General features: G+C 50.7%; 1 protein-coding gene across 1 annotated transcript; it reads left to right on the forward strand.

The window, feature by feature from the left end:
- Window positions 1-217: 217 nt before the first annotated feature.
- Window positions 218-7,576, forward strand: LOC310886568 (E3 ubiquitin-protein ligase RNF13-like). The gene has a single exon (XM_083811339.1). The coding sequence runs from the start codon at window positions 4,965-4,967 to the stop codon at window positions 5,982-5,984; it is 1,020 nt and encodes a 339-aa protein (XP_083667465.1). The 5' UTR covers window positions 218-4,964; the 3' UTR covers window positions 5,985-7,576.
- Window positions 7,577-18,176: the final 10,600 nt, after the last annotated feature.

Raw genomic sequence — 18,176 nt, forward strand, 5'->3', positions numbered from 1 at the left:
CGTCCACCACCCTCAGTGTGCCATCTGTCTGCAGGCGTACAAGCCCCGTGAGGCCCTGAAGCTGCTCTCCTGCACCCACGCCTACCACAGCAAGTGCATCGACCTGTGGCACTGCGCTCAGCCCGGGAGCAAGACATGTCCCCTCTGCTTGCGCAGTGTGACCGCAGTAGCACTGATCCCCCTCCATGCACACAACAGTGAGTAGGAATAACCCAGGAAGGCTCATCCAAACCGCTCCCTGGAAAATCGAGCCCCCCCCATACACTCTCCTACTGTCTTCCACCCCCTCCTTGCAACTCAAACTCCAGCCAATGCCTCTCGGGAAGCATAAACACAGCACTGGATTAAAAACAATCGGAAATGTGCGGGTAGGGAATAAAGACTGAAAGGACAAATGAAGTATTGAGCGCATATCCTTGGCTCTGCCCGGTTTGGATGGACTTCAATCTAGAAGATTTGTGAGGTCCACAACCGCAGAACAGAAGCAGCAGCACGCACTAGCTCTTGCCAAGCCCGTGGATGGCCTGACTTGAGGTTCCTCCTTCCACTCTGTTTCTGAAGCTCTCACTCCTAAAAGCCTGCACAAACAGGTTTATTCCAACGAAGGGTCCAATTACTGCAATTAACAGGTAACTTTTAGCACAAAGCCTAGGTTGATGAAACAAGCACTCTACATTCCTTTTTCTTTTTTTCAACCATATAGTTTAAAAAGAACAAAAAGCTGCTAAATGGAGAGGATGTTTTTGCTTTATGTCCAAGATTTTCAGGGCATTTTGCCAAAAGTAGAAAAGGCAAGATGATATTGCCGGCACCAGTATCTAATAAAGATGATGTCTCCCTCCGTTGCAAGGCAAACAGCTGGAACTAGAATCCATTTCCAGACATGGGTACCAAGTTGCAATGGCCCAGATTTGCTCAACTGCCTTTTTTAATTGTGAGCATTAGCCGATTATGGGTACTTTTGTAGCAGGTCCATAAATCACTGCCTTATAATCTTCTGTATGCATTAGGGCCCAGATTATCATGCTTGTACTAGGTAATAACACAGAGGAGAGATTGCCTGGACCCCTGGGAAATCCAGGAGAGACACCTGGCAGAGCACAGGAGCACACGACGCTGAGACACGTGTAGGGAATGGCGCACACAAGCAGGGCTTGCAGAGCTCCAGCAAACCTGCTCTCCATTCCTCTCCCACTTCCCTTCTCACAAACAGCAAGGCACAAAAACTTTCCCCACACACGACTCCATTTCTCATCTACCTAACAATGTTTTGGGTGGTGACTCTGTTTCAGCTATCTATTCAGTAAAGACATGGGTCATTCTTTCCTTTGATCCTAGATGAAAGGAGGTGGTTACATGTACCAGTTTCTAAATCAGCTCCTAGCAAAAAATAAAAAATAAAAAAAATCATTAACTACAGGGTGCAAGTCTGCCTTCCAGCCAGCTTGCTGCAGAGCTGGGGACTTGCTCAGTCAGCAGGAGGGTGGAAGCGTGTCCCACATATCTTTCTTTAAAAAAGAACTGGGAGCACTGGGAGCAGAAAGGTTTTCACTGGAAGGTCACTAGATGGCCCCAGATCTTCCTTCACAGCAAATCACTGGCATTTCACTCCATGAGCCTGGTCCTCTCTAATCCTATAGCACAACCCCAGAGGAGCGGCATGCCCTGATAAGAAGGGCACCGAGCTAGAACCAGGGATACCTGCCAAGATGTCTTGAGCCCTGCATTTAACCCCACAATGGCTTTTTGTGCTCCTGGCCTTTGGCTGTTCAGGGCAGCGAGAGTCTGCTGTTTTGTCTGTACAATGCCACTGCCTGTGGACCTTAGAGACCGACCTAATACAGATAAAGGACAAGAAGTCTGATTATGTACAAACTCACATCATAGCACTGCCAGGCTGCTCTTTTCATGCTACAAAAACCTCAGAGAAAAAAAAATCTAGACATTCTCCAAGTTAAATCAATGCTGGATCAGGCACCTGTAATGAATCTTTTGTTGGAATTATAATGATGTCCACATCAGTCAGTCTTCTTGGCATCTCTGTTACAGTTTAAGCTATTTGGGCAGGACAAGGGTTAGATTGTGCTAGCAGTTATGTGGGGTCTAAATCAACACCAAATTCCTCTGGATTTAGCAAACCTTTTTTCTGTGGAGTACAAGCAGAAAGAGGAGATAGTTTTAGATCCCTATTCCTGCATGAAGTCATAGCCCCGAAGAAGGAGCATAAAAGAACACAGGGACTTCAGGAGTGGTGGGGTAAGTGATGAGTTAACAGAGGTAAATGGTCTTTTCCTTTCTTCTAGCTTGGATCTTTGTTCAAGTGGTAAAATGGGACCTGTTCCCTGTAATTGCTCTGCTCTTGCACACAACTGCTGTCTCCCACGTGTGGCTTGTTGACATTTAAATAAATTGCAATTATTCTGACAAAGTAGATTGCAGGGACTCCAGAGGAAATGGCTCAAGAATATGTCCAGGAGCATCTGCAATGTATTTAACAGATGAATGTTACAGGGGTAGGGCACAACGAGAAGGAGAGTTCAGTGCCGGCTGTAATGAATGCAGCATGGGGCTGGAGAGGCCTTCAGGATAGCCTGGCAGAGTCCCACACACGTGTAGGAAGTGCGGCTCAACCTCAGCCAGCAGGAGCCAAAGCCTCCAGGGCACTGGTGATGAAGGAGGCAGGCAGCAGCGATGCAAACAGACAGCACAGGGGGGAACCACAGAGGATAGGGCACCACTTTGGCCCTTGGATTGAAGGCCATCTTGGCCTAAGTTTTTCTAAAGCCCTCCTCTCTAGTCTTGTCTGTATCCTGTTCTCCTCTTCGTCACTGTCCAGCCTCTTCAAGAGGATCTGTACTTTTACCCACAGCTCTCTTTGGGGTACTGCTAGGAGTTACTGAGATCCAGGCTGGACACTAACACCTGATTTCTCCTTCTATCCAAGGGCTTGGTGAGGGAGCCAGGATGGCTGCTCATGCCTTGCTGATACAGGATATAAGAAATGGCGCTGGAGCAGCCAGAAGATAACCGTACACAGCCAGAGCTGAAGATAGTACAGCATAGCATCTGCACAGAAAACAACGGGAATCCTTCCTTAGTCCCACATCTGTCAGAGCTCAAGTACAGATGCATTGCTCCTTGTCCAACCCCACAGACAGACCTCCTGCCCCTAAGTCAGGCAGCAGTGACTGGCAGTACATAAAGCTTCGATCTGGAGGCAAAAATAGAGAGCTGAGCGCAAGTAAAGAAACGAGGATGATGGATGCCATCACAGGGACTGTAAGACCAAGCCAAAAATGAACCCTCAAAAAGTTCTGCCGGTGTACCTCCATTTTCTTCATCTCATTGTGCTTCAGAGTCTTTGGCTTCAACCCCCTCCCCAAACCTTTCCCTTGTTTTTAAATGCAACAAAATGCCTCCCTGTGAGCGTAAAACTCTTTAGATGAGGGGAAAATAAAATCAATTTGAAATCACAGCTGCTGGGAGTCTCTGGCACACACACACACTGTCTGCTGACATTTTCTGTAGCTCTTTTCCCAGTGAAATCTGTCTCAAGCAGAGCCCAAGGGGGCTAGTAACAAATCAGTTGCCTAGTACACAAGTGATTTTTTTTTTTTTTTTTTTTTTTTAACTTTGGGTCCAACACAACTGCAATGGGAACCACGGGGCTACTCCCAAGTGGACTGTTAAACAAAAAGGGTTGTTTGTTAAAAGGTACAGGTTTTTAGGGATTTGTGGTTCAGAACTGACCTGGGTTCACTGCATATTCACTGCTAGTTTGCTCCAACAACTAGGAGAGCTATTGCTTCCCCATCAGGCTGGTGTTCCTCTGGGCACAGAGCACTCACCATTGGAGGTGGGAATTGCCTGAAAGATGAGAGCTGCGTTGTCGCTCCGGGAGGAACGGACAACACTTGTCCTCATGCCTTCCAATCCCCTTTTCAGCTATTTCACATCATATTTTTACATCACTCAAATTTTAAATCTGTATTTATAGCTAGAAGCTAAAGTCTTCCTTCAGTCATTTGATTCCTGCAGGTGAGATTTTAAAGTGAATAAGGTAAAAGCTCAAGCACAAGATAGCAGTCCTCCCAGGCTCACCCACCCCAACAGGAGTCCTGCGAGCTCAGCCCCAGCAAATCTTGCTGCTCATCAGGTCCCTTGAAGGTGGATCCGCTCTCATAGAAGTTTGGCTAATGGCAGAGAGTGAGGCCACACAGAGATTTTCAACTTCTGCTAGCAGCAATTTTTGACTGACAGTTAGTGATTGACTTATTTCAAATGGAAAAAAAAAAAAAACCTTCTACCCTAAGCAATTTATTTGGTTTGGTATCGGTTCAAAGATTATGATTTTAAGGAAAAAGAACACTTTCAGCAGACCAATTTGAGCTGCCACGTGCACCTCCAGCGGCAGATGGTGGCCAAGCCTAACAGCTCGCTCCCACTCTGCTGCTTTTTCCAGACACTGCTTTGGCCACCAGCACAAAGCATCCCAGTCTGCAGTGGGCACGGTGCTGGTGGGGAGGCTCGTTCATTCTACCTGCGTATCTACCAGATGAGAGAAACCAGCATCCTATCTGTACTCAGAGGGGGATGAAACCAGAAGCCACATGCATGGAGCAGACCAAAAAGGAAGGGGAAAGAGTGGTTTAAGCACGTTGGCAGTAATGCCACATCTCCCTGGTATGGAACACAGCGACCAGGTGATGTCACAGACCTGCAGATATGATGTAAGGGTGCTGCTTAGCAGCTGGAGACAGCAGAAGAGAGACGAGTTGTATCCTGGGAACCACCAAACCTAAGAAGAACCAGCAGAAACTGTTTCATCTCCACCCTGCTGTGGCTCCAAGTCATGGCACAGTGGTAACAGCCAGCTGGGATAATTCTTCTGTGACTGTCTCTCACAATTTTCCTTTGGGACTAGCCTGGAAATCTGTTTTCAGAGCTACCCAACTGCACTCAACATGAGTCTTCAGCTCCAGCTCCTTTACTTTGTGGTTGCCACCTTCTTCCACGAGGTTGCTGTTGCAGAAGCCTTTGGCCACGTGGCTTACAATGACAGCTCCAAGTGCGTTGTGTACAAAGCCCTGCCCGCATGCTTTGGGCCACAGCTCCCGGCAGAAGGGCTGGCAGGGTACCTGATGAGGGCAATACCACCAAATGCTTGCCACGCCATAGAGAATCCTCCAGCACCAAGGAAGGCCTCAGAGAAATACATTGCGCTCATCCAGGGGTGCGGCTGCTCCTTTGCTGAGAAGGTCCTCCACGCCCAGCAGGCTGGCTACCAAGCTGCTGTTGTGTACAACGTGGATTCGGAGCAGCTGATCACCATGACGTCTGATGACAAAGAAATCCAGCAGCAGATTGAAATACCATCACTCTTCACCGGAGAATCTGTCTCCCTTCACATGGAAAAGACTTTGCAATGCGAGAAAGGGGCATACATCAGACTTCTACCACCCAAATACTATTTTGCTCCTTATCAAGGCAATGCTAAAATGCTGCAGGACACTCGCATCATGCGGGACATGTTCTACATCATTATCACCACTATCTCAATTATGGTTGGCATAAGGTGGTGCAAGAAGGCTCGTAAGATAAAGCTGTATACGTACAAGCCGGGAGACAAGCACGAGAGCTGTGTGATCTGCATGTCAGAGTACAAGGAAGGGGACCTCCTGAAGATCCTGTCCTGTTCCCACGCTTACCACTGCGGCTGCATTGACACCTGGCTCCACACCCAGACCGGGAAGAAGACATGTCCCTTCTGCAAGCAGCCCGTGAACACCCACGGGCAAGGTGAGCTCCTGCTAGAACAGGCTCACGAGGATGTGAATGAGGAGGAAGAGGAGGAGGAGCAGGGCCAAGAATATGATGCGTTCAGAGAAGAGTATGAAGATGACGAATATGGAGATGGGGAGCAAGACAATGCAAGCTCAGTGGAAGGGGAGTGCTTTAATTCTCTGGAGAACAGCACCATTTGAGCTGTGAGTTGGATAAGTTATCATTAAACCAAGGAAAACTTCCCCTGTGCTTTCCCTCAGCTCCTGCTCCAGGCTAGCTTTTACTGGGAAGCAAGCAATGAACACTGCAGTTTTGGCTCCCTTCCCCGGGTCCCCCACCACAACAAGGCATAAAATCCCAGCTGGAAATATCAAAAATTCCTTAAGCCAGGGCAACAGGGGAGAAGCAGGGATTTAAGAACATCAGGTATGGGAGCTGGCTTATGTCTGCTAGGAAGCTTCCTCAATTCCCTCCCAAAATACCTGTGCATGGATACACAAGCACACACACACACTGAATCTTGCTTTGAGTGTTGCCCAAAAATCCCAGGTGAGAACCATCCCGTGTATTGCAGAGAGCAGAAACCACTTCCTAGCCTGACAAGCCACAATACAGAGAGGAAAAAAATGTCAGGTACTAAGGCATAAAGCAAGTCCCTTCCCGTTAGGGGTAAAACGGGGCCTGCAAGCCCCCAGCACCTCCTTGTCACCTCGCACACTGACACACGCTGTCCCCACGCTTCGGGTGGCTCAGCACAGCCCACTGCAGAGGGTAGCCTGGCCTTTAAGCGCACGGGTTGAAAAACTGCTCCAGAAATATTGAGGGCACTTTAAACACCATCTCCTCAGCCGGGAGGTGATGCCAGCGGGAGGTAGAGGTCTTTACAGCAGGATTCACTTAGTGGAGCTGGGTAGATGGAAAAAGAATGAAATGCTTCTGAGCGTGGCGTAATTGGCTGCGTTTGCCTGGTGGCTGGCAATCTCGCACGCTCACAGAGGCTGACGTGACAGGTACATGCAACCTCCTGCTACCTAGGTTGTTCCAGGTCATTATCCAAATGTGCCTAAGCACCTTAAGGGTTGCTGGATTGATGTACTAACATGATGCAAACAGATCTTCGTCTCTTCTCCAGATACACCAGGCACAGTCATATTATTTAGGCGGTCTGAATGCTTTCCCAATCCTGCTTTAAAGCACGAGCAGAAATCAGCACCGGCTCCGCAGGCTGGTACGGGTGGCTCTAACACCCACTGTGGATGGGGCAGCCAGCCAAGTCACAAACTGCATATGGGGATACAGAGCTGGAAACGCTCACAAAACCAATATTAGCATTTAATCTCGTGTAAAAGAAAGCCGTAAAACCTCTTTACTAAATGCCAAAAATTAAGGAAGTGAACAGCTCTAACATACTGTGACCAAGACATCAAACCTTCACAGCTGTACAAAGGCTAACCTCCCAAATCAAAGGCTCTGCTCTAAACATAAAACAGTTATGGCAGTACCCAGAAGTGTGCTGTCATCAGATCTATCTATTAGGACCATACAACAACAACAACACAACTAGGGCCAGCAAACAATCCTACAGCCTTGAAGTATTTTCCTATTGAGTGGCTACATTAAGACTCCGAAGACCAGGATTTAGAAAAGACTGTCGGGAAAAAATCATGCTGCAGAACTGAGAAGCATGATCTCTGCAATACAGAAATCTTGGAGACTTGAAAATAGCACCTAGATTACTTGCTTATCTTGAAAGTGTACACATCGTATTTGTGTTAGAGTGGGCTGGGAAAAATACGTGAATACATGGGACTTCCAGAGACAAGCTGGACCTGGCTCTGTCACTCCTGCCCTGGGGAAACCAGGGCGGCTTCAGGTGGGATCAAAAGAGGAAACTGCAGTTTCAGAATTTCTTCTGCAGTGGAGAAGTTCCAAACCAATTTCTCCTGGAATGAAACATGACGGCGTTTCCAAGGACTTGACAGAAACAAGTCTTTCTGCAAGTCCTCTGACTGAGCTGTTTCATTTCATTTGTGGAACAAATGGGGAAAAATGATTTTCAAGTCACTTCACAAGAAAACTGCCCTCCTCTGCAAGGTGTGCAGCCTCCTGGGAGCCACAAATCACTTCCACTGCTGAACGAACCCCCTCAGGGTGCCTGAGGAAGCAAAGGCAGTCGTCTCCATCTGGGGAAGGAGACAGGTCCTTCAGAGGGTGATTAGCAGCAGGAAGTTCATTTAGGTGCCTTTAATTGCCTTCTGGAGGTAACTCTCCTGTCAGCAGCTCTGAAAAAGACAGGACTGGCTTCGCTGGGCTGCACAAATGTCTTCATCCACTCCTCAGCATCTGGAGCTGACCTCAAAGCTCCCTGGGTCCGCAGGCCCTGCGGAGGTAGCCGGGTAGCTGACCCCAGCACCCTAAAGGGAAGGAATGAACAGAAGGATGTCAGCAGCACTCCCAGCTCCTGTCTCAGCACACTCACTGCCCTCGTCCTCCCTCAGCTGAGGTCTGAACAAGCGCAGGTGCTGCAGACTGGCAGGGAGAGGCTGAAGAGGTATTTTCAACCTTCTGGGGGTACGATGGGCCAAAACAGGCTGCCGTGTCCCCCAGCAACGGTCTCACATGCGATGGATGAAGTGGTTGAACAAGCCCCCTGAGCCAGACCTTGAGGTGGTTTTAGATAGTCACACGAAGGCACAGTGTCACCCAGCTGCAGTGTGCTGGGCTCAGGAGGAGAATCTCCAGGGGGAATTCTCCAGGCTGTAATATGCATGAGGAGAGATGAGCTGATCGTAGTGCCCGTAATATCTATCAGTTTCTTTCCACCTTCAAAGCAGCACATGCTCTAGAGGGGCTGAATTTTACTGAAATGGGTCAGTAGAAAAATAGATCCTTCTTACAACGCAATGCTGCATTGCCTTAATTTAAAAAGGAGAGGAAAAAAAAGAACAGGATCTGGGTAAGAGAGCAGCTCTTCAGTCCATTTAATGTTATCAAAGCCTATCACACTGAAAATCTGAAGTGTGTGCCATAGCAAACCTGACCTCCAGCCCTCCAGCCGTCAGATCCACTGCCCTCCATCAGCGTTAATGGCACTCCTAACACAGCGAGGTTAGCTTATTGCCAGGGTGGGACACACAGCCCTTGGAGCCTGAATGAGGATTATTAACTTCTCCGAAGGTAGCACTGTCCCAGAGTGGAAAATAAACTACCACAGACAGTGCACCAGAGGGAAAAAGGAGGACGAAGGGTCTGGGGCACGCTGGGGCAGAGCGTTTGACCACGCAGACATTGATGGAGCATCCTACAGCAGCGTGGGGACGGGGCTGGCCCAGCACAACCGTGCTGCTGGTGGCTGGGAACCGGGAGAGGAGGAAAAGTGCAGGGGGTGAGGTCTGGAAAAGGCCACAGGCAGATCTTACAGGAAGATTCGTGGCTCCTGCAGAGGTGCTGTAAAAGCAGTGTGTTAAATTGCCGCCGAATCACAGAGAGGAGGCAAGGGATGAGAAGAGAGCTGCTGCTGGGAAAGGGACCCCTGTTTGTGTGTCTCAGAGCTCAAGAAGAAGGGGAATTGTATATGCAGAGGTGCCAACTCCTGCCAGAAAAGGCTACCTAGAAAAATTTTAGACAAACCTAATGCAGAAAAAAAGGAAAGTGAGGGGGAAGGGGAACGCAATCTCATGGATCCAGCCAGGAACAGCTCAGAGGAGCAGCCAAAGCCCTGACGAACCTACCAGAAGCCCGAATGAGAAGAGCTGAGGATGATCCAACATGGATGGTTTTGATCAGAGCACCAGTGCTGGCTGGAGTACTGGTACATCTAGCACCCAAACATTGTGCTTAAAGGATTTGCCAGGAGCCCCCCCTTTTAGCAAGCCTCTGCCCCCATAATTCAAGCTCCGCTGCACTCAGTCTATTAAGCAATAACCAGGTTCCGGCACAGCCTCAGCGGATGACTGAGATCTCATTTATCAGGGGGGTCTTTGCAGTTTCTTGCACATTTTATTGCTGGATTTTTTTTTTGTGTGCGCGCACAAACATGGCTCAGTATATTGCTGGGAGAGTCACCAGACTGTGACCCAGAGGGAAGCAGCTGATGACCCAGCACTGGGAACTATTGACTTCACCACCAGAACGTCGATGCTATAGATCACCGGGAGCAATTAGGGTGGCTGATTACCCCATGTGCAGCCTACGGGCAACCGTCCAGTGGAGACATTTTCCCCACGCTGAGAGCCAGCACTAAGCCTTGACAACAACATTTAAAGAACTGCTTTGAGGGTTTAAGTGAGATTTGAGTGATCTATGGATCCTGTGCAGGCCAAAGGTAGGAATTTCAACCTTGAAGACTCAAGTTTAATACCTACTGTAATTAGAAGGAGAGAGCCAACTTCCCTGCGGCACAGCCCAATTGACATCAATAGCGTTACAGCAGCAGAGAGCCTTACCTTTGATCTCCAAAATCCATCTGGGGAGGAGATGAAGGACAGAATGTGCTTGCCACAGGGCCAGGAGTCTCTGTTACCCAAAGGCTGACACGCATGGAAGCTTTCCTTCCTTCCTCAGGCCATACCGCCCACCTCCTACACCATCCTATTTCTTCTTACAATGTCAGCATTACTTATACTGAGTCACCTTTTCACCAAAAGGACCTTCCTTACAGATGCTCACCAGCACTTCAGCCAGGCATTCGGGCTGCCAGCTCCCTCGCAGCAGGGATGGGGGCTGGCTCTGCGGTTTCTCTGCAAGGAGCAGTGGGCTTCGGGGAGCTTCAGGAACAAACAGCTTCTCTACGCAACTCCCTGTTCTTCCCAAAACATCTCGAGCATACGGGGACATACAGTTGGCCCTTTATAGCCCTTAGGATCTAAGAGCTATGAAAAATTCCCAGTTCTTTCCTTTTCTTCTTTCATCCAACCTCCATTTCTCTGCCTCTTGCTTTTCCAGGCAAAGTTTTTCCCACCCCCAGGCTCTGAAACCCACTTCTCCCTTCCACCAACCCATCTCCTTTCTGCTCTTGCTCTTATTCCCTTCTGCCTCTTTCCCACACCCCGTGGTGCTCCCTTCTCTCTCCTGCTTGCAGAAAACTTCATATGTGCCTTAAAAAATCAGGTTACCCTGAGGTGTCTTTGCACGCAGGAAGCCTGGTACAGCTAAGCCAGGAATCCAGCTCTCCAGGGTAATCTGCAGAGTACGGCTGGTTATTAGTCACTACAGTAGAACAATCAACACAGTTTCTGTAATGCAGTAAGATGGATTGAAGCTACTTAAGAATACAAGGAAATGGGATCAGTGCTTCGAAAAAAAAAAAAAGTAGCTTGACTCACCAAATCCGCTTCCACTGTAGCGGCTCTGAGCTCACGCACAGCCTTTGTTTGCACACACTAATGCTGCAGCACAGATGCTTACAGCTGGCAGCACTGGGCCAGTGGTCAAGCCCATACCAGGGAACACCCACACCTTGTCCCGATGGAAATACATGCCTGTCCCATGTTAAGGAAACAAGGAGCAAGATGCAGCTGTGCTGTATTGCTCCCATTCCTTTCTTGTTACCTGCAGAGCTCACACCTTAGCTCCATGTCTGCTTTTTCAGTTGAACAATTCTTTTTTGGTACTTTTCCCTTTCAAACATGCATGGAAAACAGAGATCCAGCACTTCCCATTACATCTGCACCAAGACCTGAGCAGACTGCAAAGTCTCAGAGGCTTCAAGCTACCTGCTCTCTCGCTTAATCACAAAGATTGATTCCACACCTCCCTTAAAGAGATGAGGCGTGATCAGGTACAAGAAGTCCTTCCCTTACCCAAAAATATTCTTTCTCCACAAATCTCTTCCCTCCCTGGAAACCAGCAGAGATGCTATTCCAGAAAATTGAGAAATGATCTATCAGCAGGTTAAAAAGTCTCCCCAGTGCCAGATCCCACTAGCCCCAGTAGCACTGGGAAGGAGAGGACGTACCTATTTCTATCCTGGCATCGCAGGCATTGGGAAGCGTCCTCTGTGGAGGCATCTCCCACCTGGAGTGCCAAGAGCAGTACGCGACAGTGATCCTAATGGAAAAAAACATCGTCTTCTGCTGACTCAGACAAATGTCTTTACCTCTCAGAAATCAGGGGGTGGGAATGGCTCTGTAGAGAAGGCTGAGAGTCTGGAGGGAGGAACTGAGAAACTGCCAGGGAGACCGAAGAAGGCCTTGAAACAGCAACATTACCTCTTGGAAGGCTATTCTGCACTTTTACTGCCCCAGCCCTGGCCACAGTTGAGCACCCACAACAGCTGCCCTGCTGAGAGAAGCAGCCAGTCCTGCTGCCAAGGCAGGGAGGGAAGGAAAGGACCAGGAACTTGGAAAAATTTGGGTGATGCAGCTTATTTATCTGTGAATGAAGCCCCAAAGTCTTCTCAGAGAGAAAAAGTAAGGTGGATGGAGTGCATGAAAAAAAACTCCCGTTCTCGAGGCAGGGAACAGAGTGCTTGGAGGATGAGGACACATCCCAGCCTCCTTATTTACCCATTCCACAAAGCATCTCCTTATTACTCCTGGTTATTGACTAAGTGTAAACTACTGTAGTCATCTAAGAATTGGGACCTGAGCCAATTTTTTTCTTCTGACCTTTGTGTCCCTCTGCCACAAGGCTGGAGGAAAGAGGGAAAATACTGACCTGGCCCTGACTGCCCTAATTAACCAGAGCCCTGATTGATTTTGATAAGTAGCTCTGGCCTCATTCATCAGCACGGCATTTACCCAGATAAGCAGAAAAGCGGTGCATCAATCCAGACCCCTCCCCAGGCAGCACAGAGCTGGTGTAGCAGTCACCATGGCCATGCTTTGCAGAGCCACAGGAACAACATTTTTAATACATCTCTTCCCGTGATGAAACCTCAACATCTTTCTGATTCTCACCCCACCACAATTTTAAAGACCTTCCAAGGCAAATCCATCCACCCTCTGAAGACCTGACTGCAAAAGTTACCCCTCAAAGGGCTCAGCCTTATTAAACTTAAATCTGGGGGCTGTGTGAAGATCTGGCTCCATCAGAACAAGAGGCACCACCCATGGTTAGAGTCCATGCTCCCAGCTCACCTGCATTACAGGATGGGGCATGCACTGTAAGGAGACACACCAAGAGCTGGCACAGAGCTAAGCCAGAGGTCAGCAAGAGATTTTGGCCAAAAGGATAAAGGGGGAAGAAAGCACTTGTGGAGCAGCACCTGCTACAACTGCTCGTTGGCCTCCTGCAACAAAAGCTGCACCACAGCCTCGTGGTCCAAAGGGAAGGACTCCAGGTATTTTGCCCATGATGTTTAAAGACCCTTTTGACCACCAGCTTTGTTTTCCTCTCCTTCCAGCAGGGGATGGAGAGAGAAAATGAATGCAAGCAAAGAGATATTGTTGATTTAATTGGCCATATTCGTCACTGGAGCAAGAAAAATAACCCTAGCAATAGCGCTGGCTGGATGACACACATTTAATTAGTATATGAGATGCATTTGCTTTGGTCAATGAAATATATATTAAAACCTTCATCTTAACCTGACATTTCCAGGAAAAATCAGGTCTAAATAGCACTGTCCTGTGCTGCTGTGACAGCTGGGCACTCCCCTGCCACTCCAGCAAGCCCTAAGCAGCACTCCTGCAGCCCAAAAGTCTCCCTGCTTGCCTCAGCTTTGGCTTTCCCTGTGCAGAGCCTAACTCTGAGCTGTCTCGCTTGGCTTTTAGGACACTGTTTTCCCATCCCTTTACCTTCTGGCGTCTTCACACTGCTTTGCCCAGGCTCGAACTAACCGCCTTCCTCCACGGTGAGGGTACAGCTGGTGCCATCCAGCAGCCCCGCCAGGGGCTGAGCATCCCCAGGTCCCCGTGAAATCGGTAATTTTCCCTTGGCAAATTCACTGCCTGGGGATGAGCAGGATGCCAGGAGAGGACCCAGAGACTGCTGGAGGCAGATCTGCCCCTCCACTGCCCCAGTAATGCTTTATCTGGGGAAGGTAACAGGAACAAGCTCTTCATTGAGCCTTGACTCTTCTAGTCAGAGGTTTAGAGCCAAACTGTTTTACTGAACCTCCCTTAAGTCCTTCCCTGCGTTGCCCAAAGGATTATTCAGGGCACTGTCCTGGCACTGCCCTGAAGCAGAGATGCAGGACCAGACAGTCTGGGGAAGAGTCCAATGTCAGCACCCGTGGGTCAGGATTTCCACTGCGAGGAGAAGAGCTCCACGAAACAAATTATATCTAATTAGAACAGGTGCGTGGTGCCCAAGGAGCATCGCTGTGCAAACATTTACTCAAGTCTTTAAAAAGGCCTTTGTGGCAGGCAAAGCAAACAGCACTTCGACAGCCACGTCCAGTCCTCCCAGCCTGTGGGACCACAGCCCCACAAAGCAATCCATCAGAGCCTGTACTCGCTCTCCAGCACAAGCCGTACATTTTCCATGCCTCTTCAGGGCAGGATCCTGAGGTTTTGCTGAGGGCACAATCCTTTGCAGCCAGAGGTCAACCCAACCACGTCCTCCTTTTCCCAGATACCTCAGATTTACTCCCTCGACTTCACCAGGTAGGTTTTGGCACAGTGGCCTCTCTTTTCTTTTTCCAAGTCCCTCGCTGCAGCATGAGGAGACACCTGGCAGAACTGTTCTGCCTGGAAATCCATCCTCGGATTGTTTTATCTCTATTAGCCCTCGCAAGCAGATGACAGGGGAGCATGAACATAGACAGCGTGGGATGAGACATTCACCCAGCTGCTAGTTCAAAGGCATGTCATCATTTATAACACTCCCAGCTATTCCAACTCTCCCTACTTGTTCTCAGTTAAAAGAAAAAAAGAAACGCAAGCCGTTTCTAGTCCCGTATATTTAGTGTTCAGGGAAGCGCTGTTTATTTTGGTGCCTTTGCTCTCGGGCTAGCAGAGCTTCCCCAGCTCCACAGGGCTTCTCCCTCGTGGAGCGGAGCCAAGTCATGATGCAGCCCCTCGGCATCCTGCTAGCAGAGGCAGCCAGCAAAGGGACCGGTGAGGACAAGGGGATGCTTTGGGGCACCCCGACCGGCCCTGCCTGCCCCTCGCAGGTCCCGCCTGGCAGCTGCTGAGCCCCCCGTGCTCCTGTCATCAACAAGTGAAGCATCGCACGCTGGGAAAGAGTTCAAAACCAATATCGAATCAATCAGCTAAAAAGGCTTTTAGCTCTATTGGGCTGGCAATCCCACGGGGCCAGCCCACCGACACCCCACTGAAATAGGCTGCTGCGGGCTTGAGGAGATGCCCGTGTCCAAGCCTCGGCCAGCCCCGGGACACCGCAGTGCCCAGGAGCAGAGGGGAGCATGCTCTGCCCAGCACCTTCCTGCAGCACCGTCACAGCCTGCAGGTGACACCCACCCAGAGCCTCTCCTGGGGCCCCCATTCCCCCATGCACACTTCCAGCATTCGCAGCAGGGAGTGAGAGCCTGTCCCGTAGCAGATTCATGAAGGAATAAAAGCGGCGTTTGCACATTTCCCATCCAGCTCCAGGCCCTTACAGTGAGCCCAGCAGGTCTGTACGGGCTGCGAAACCTGGCTGGGACCCCAGGCTTTGCTGCAGCCCTCCCTGCCTGAAGCAGGATGCTCCAAGGAGCACCTTACATCCTGCAGTGCCACCCCAGAGCTCCTATCTTGCTCTGAGAAGGGCAGCAACAGAAGCAGGGGGGAGCGAAGGCGAGGCCCTTCACGTTACAAGCCTCTCGGTGAGTAATTTGGGCACGTTTCCAGCCCATCGCTAAGACAACACAGAACCGACTTATCCCCGGAGACCGCAAATGGCCTGATCCAAATTCCACTGAAGTCCACGGCAAGGCTCATTACCTCCGTCTGGCATTAGCTCTGGCTCTTTGCTCACGATAGCTCCAAGCAAGAACTCCCTCTCCAAGGATCCCAATGCGATTACCCAGGGAAACATCGCTCCTCTCTCAGAGCCGGGGAAAAGCCCCAAGTCCTTCCCCACGCAAGCCGGGCCTGGTGGCACCCACCGAGCCGTTCAGGCTGGGTCCAATAGAGGGCAACAATATCACATGAACAGCTTCATTAAACTAATTGCAAACGGCCAAGGTGAGAATCGCTTCCCCCACTACCTCCAGAGCCAGATTCATCCTCTCCTTCCTCACTTCACCAGGAGGACCAGCCGGCAGCCCAAGGCTTCACCAGAGCCGGTGGCACGGTCAGGAGCGAGGAATCTGCAGGGTGGGAGCTTTGGGTGCCTCCCAGCCAGCCGTGCTGATTTTTTCCCCCCTCAGTGGCAGACCCAGAGCTACCGAATCCCCCAGTTTGGCCCCACACCCAGCCAGCCTCTGCGTCCCCACCTGCAGCTCATTACAGCAATAACAAGAAGCACTCCGCCTAGAACCACAACCTTCTGTGAGACTGTTTTGCATAAAGACACCTTATACACTAGCAAACATTTCAATTTGTTTAATTAACACTCTCGGTTGCCAGAGGTCTGCCCACAACCCCCATTGCTTTGCAGGGAAACGCTTCCCCCAAAACCACAACCCAGCTCTGCCCACCCCGAGCTGGGGAGGCCTTAGCAGTGAGGCTGGAGGGGCTCCAAGCCCTCCACCCCATCCCCCCCAGCCCTGCCATGTACCCAGGCACAGCAGCATGACGGGTCAGTGCAATCACCTTGCAAGCAAGAAGCACCCATGGGATGCTGGCAGCAGGCACCAATGCAAAACACAAAGCGACTTTGCTACCACTGCACGCCGAGGTCTGGATTGCAGAGGACCTGGCAAAAGGACTTTCTGGGGAAAGCAGTACAGAAAGCACAGCTCTGAGTTATCCCTCATCAGCTGCAGGACTCGGCTGTGCACTTGCACAGTGAAATGAATTAGTGTAGCGAGTGTTGTGGCAGGTTAAGCTAATATTTTACTCCGCATCCACAGCGGGCAGGGAGGCTGCAGGCAGCCAGGTGCTGCAGCTCCCGGCATGGGGTAGCGCGGCTGCATGCGACCAGGATTTAAGCTCTTACTACAGCGGGGTGGCACGGAGTGCTGGCAGCAGGGCTGCAGACAGCTCTGGGAGCTGGGATCTCATCCTCGCTCCCACCTGGGAGCCCGCAGAGGATTGCCACCCACGGCAGCAAAGTCAGGGCTTTACCATCACCGGGGCAGGCTCATCCCGCCTCGTGTTCGGCTGCAACGTGGGCGGCAACCACGTCTGTCCACGTCTGTCAGTACGTTACGCACCGCATGTCTCCTGTCATCGACAGCGAACCGAGCCCAAGGATTTTGGTGGAAGCAGCAGAGGCGAAGAAGCTGGGAAGCCAGGATTTCACTTGGGTTGGCAGCACAGCCTCAGCCCCAGTGTCCCTGATGGGTTTCGTTGGAGCAGGCTCAGACAGGCAGCGTGCGTCAGAGCACGGATGAGAGCCCCGCTCGCCCAAATCCCAGGCTCCTGCTGTATCCCAAACCATCCTCCCTCCCCGCGGCACGCTGGCCTCCTCCAGCCCATCAGCCCCTTGCCAAAACCTGCTCACCAGAGCCTTAAGCCTCCCTGCGAGGGGCCATCCCACACCCAGATCAAGTCCCCCTCGACCCAGGAGTCTGCACAAAGGCAGAGCTCAGCTCCTCAGGGCATCAGAAAAAGCTGGACCCGAGCCACAGAGTTGAGATCAGGGACTAAGTTACCTCCGGATCTGGGGGGACTGGGAGGAAAGGCTCCCTCCAGCCCTGAAACCAGCAGCTGAGACAAGCTGGGAGCTGCAGTTTGACCAAAGGAATTCCTCCCACCAGCAGCTGCCGAGCCCTGTTCAAAGCCCTGAAGCCGAAGGCTTGGCCGAGAGCCTAGCGGACAAGCTCACCTCTCGCTGGGTATGAATTTGTTTTCAGCTGGACTTACGCAAGGAGATCAAAGCAGCTGCACAGGGCTGGGACAGGACTTACCCCAGGGCATTTCCCTGCACAATTTTACCCCATCTCCATTTCGCCCAGGGGTTTCTGTGCTCTTTGAGGAGGAGCCGGGCTGATTTGCCATAGCCCTCTGCAACTCTTGTGCACCCAGGGCTCGGAGTCCCTCACCTCCTGGCACTAAATTTGCCTCCAGCCAGCAGCCTCTGGAAGAGTACACCAAGATGAGTTCCCAGCACTGTCTGGAGTGCTCTTGGAGAGGTATTTTTGGCTGGCTACATGCTAAGGCCACCCCTTTGGCCATCCACATCCCTTCACAGGGGAAGAACAGACTGAAACCAGCACCAGTTGCAAACACACCTTGTGGGATGCAGTCAGGACACTCCAGTCCTCCTTTCAGGAGGGAGAAGTCACCAGCTTTGCTTTTACAGAAGCAAGGCAAGGGTGTAGGTGTACCTTTGGCTGTGCTGGCATGGACCATCACTGCACGCACCCATGCCACGCTGCAGCAAATGGCCACTGTGGAGCC

The sequence above is a fragment of the Anser anser genome (assembly GCF_964211835.1).
Source record: "Anser anser genome assembly, chromosome: 25".
NCBI lineage: Eukaryota > Metazoa > Chordata > Aves > Anseriformes > Anatidae > Anser > Anser anser.

Excerpts from the sequence above, each read along its gene's own strand:
- LOC310886568 (XM_083811339.1), top strand. The coding sequence starts at position 4,965 with ATGAGTCTTCAGCTCCAGCTCCTTTACTTTGTGGTTGCCACCTTCTTC.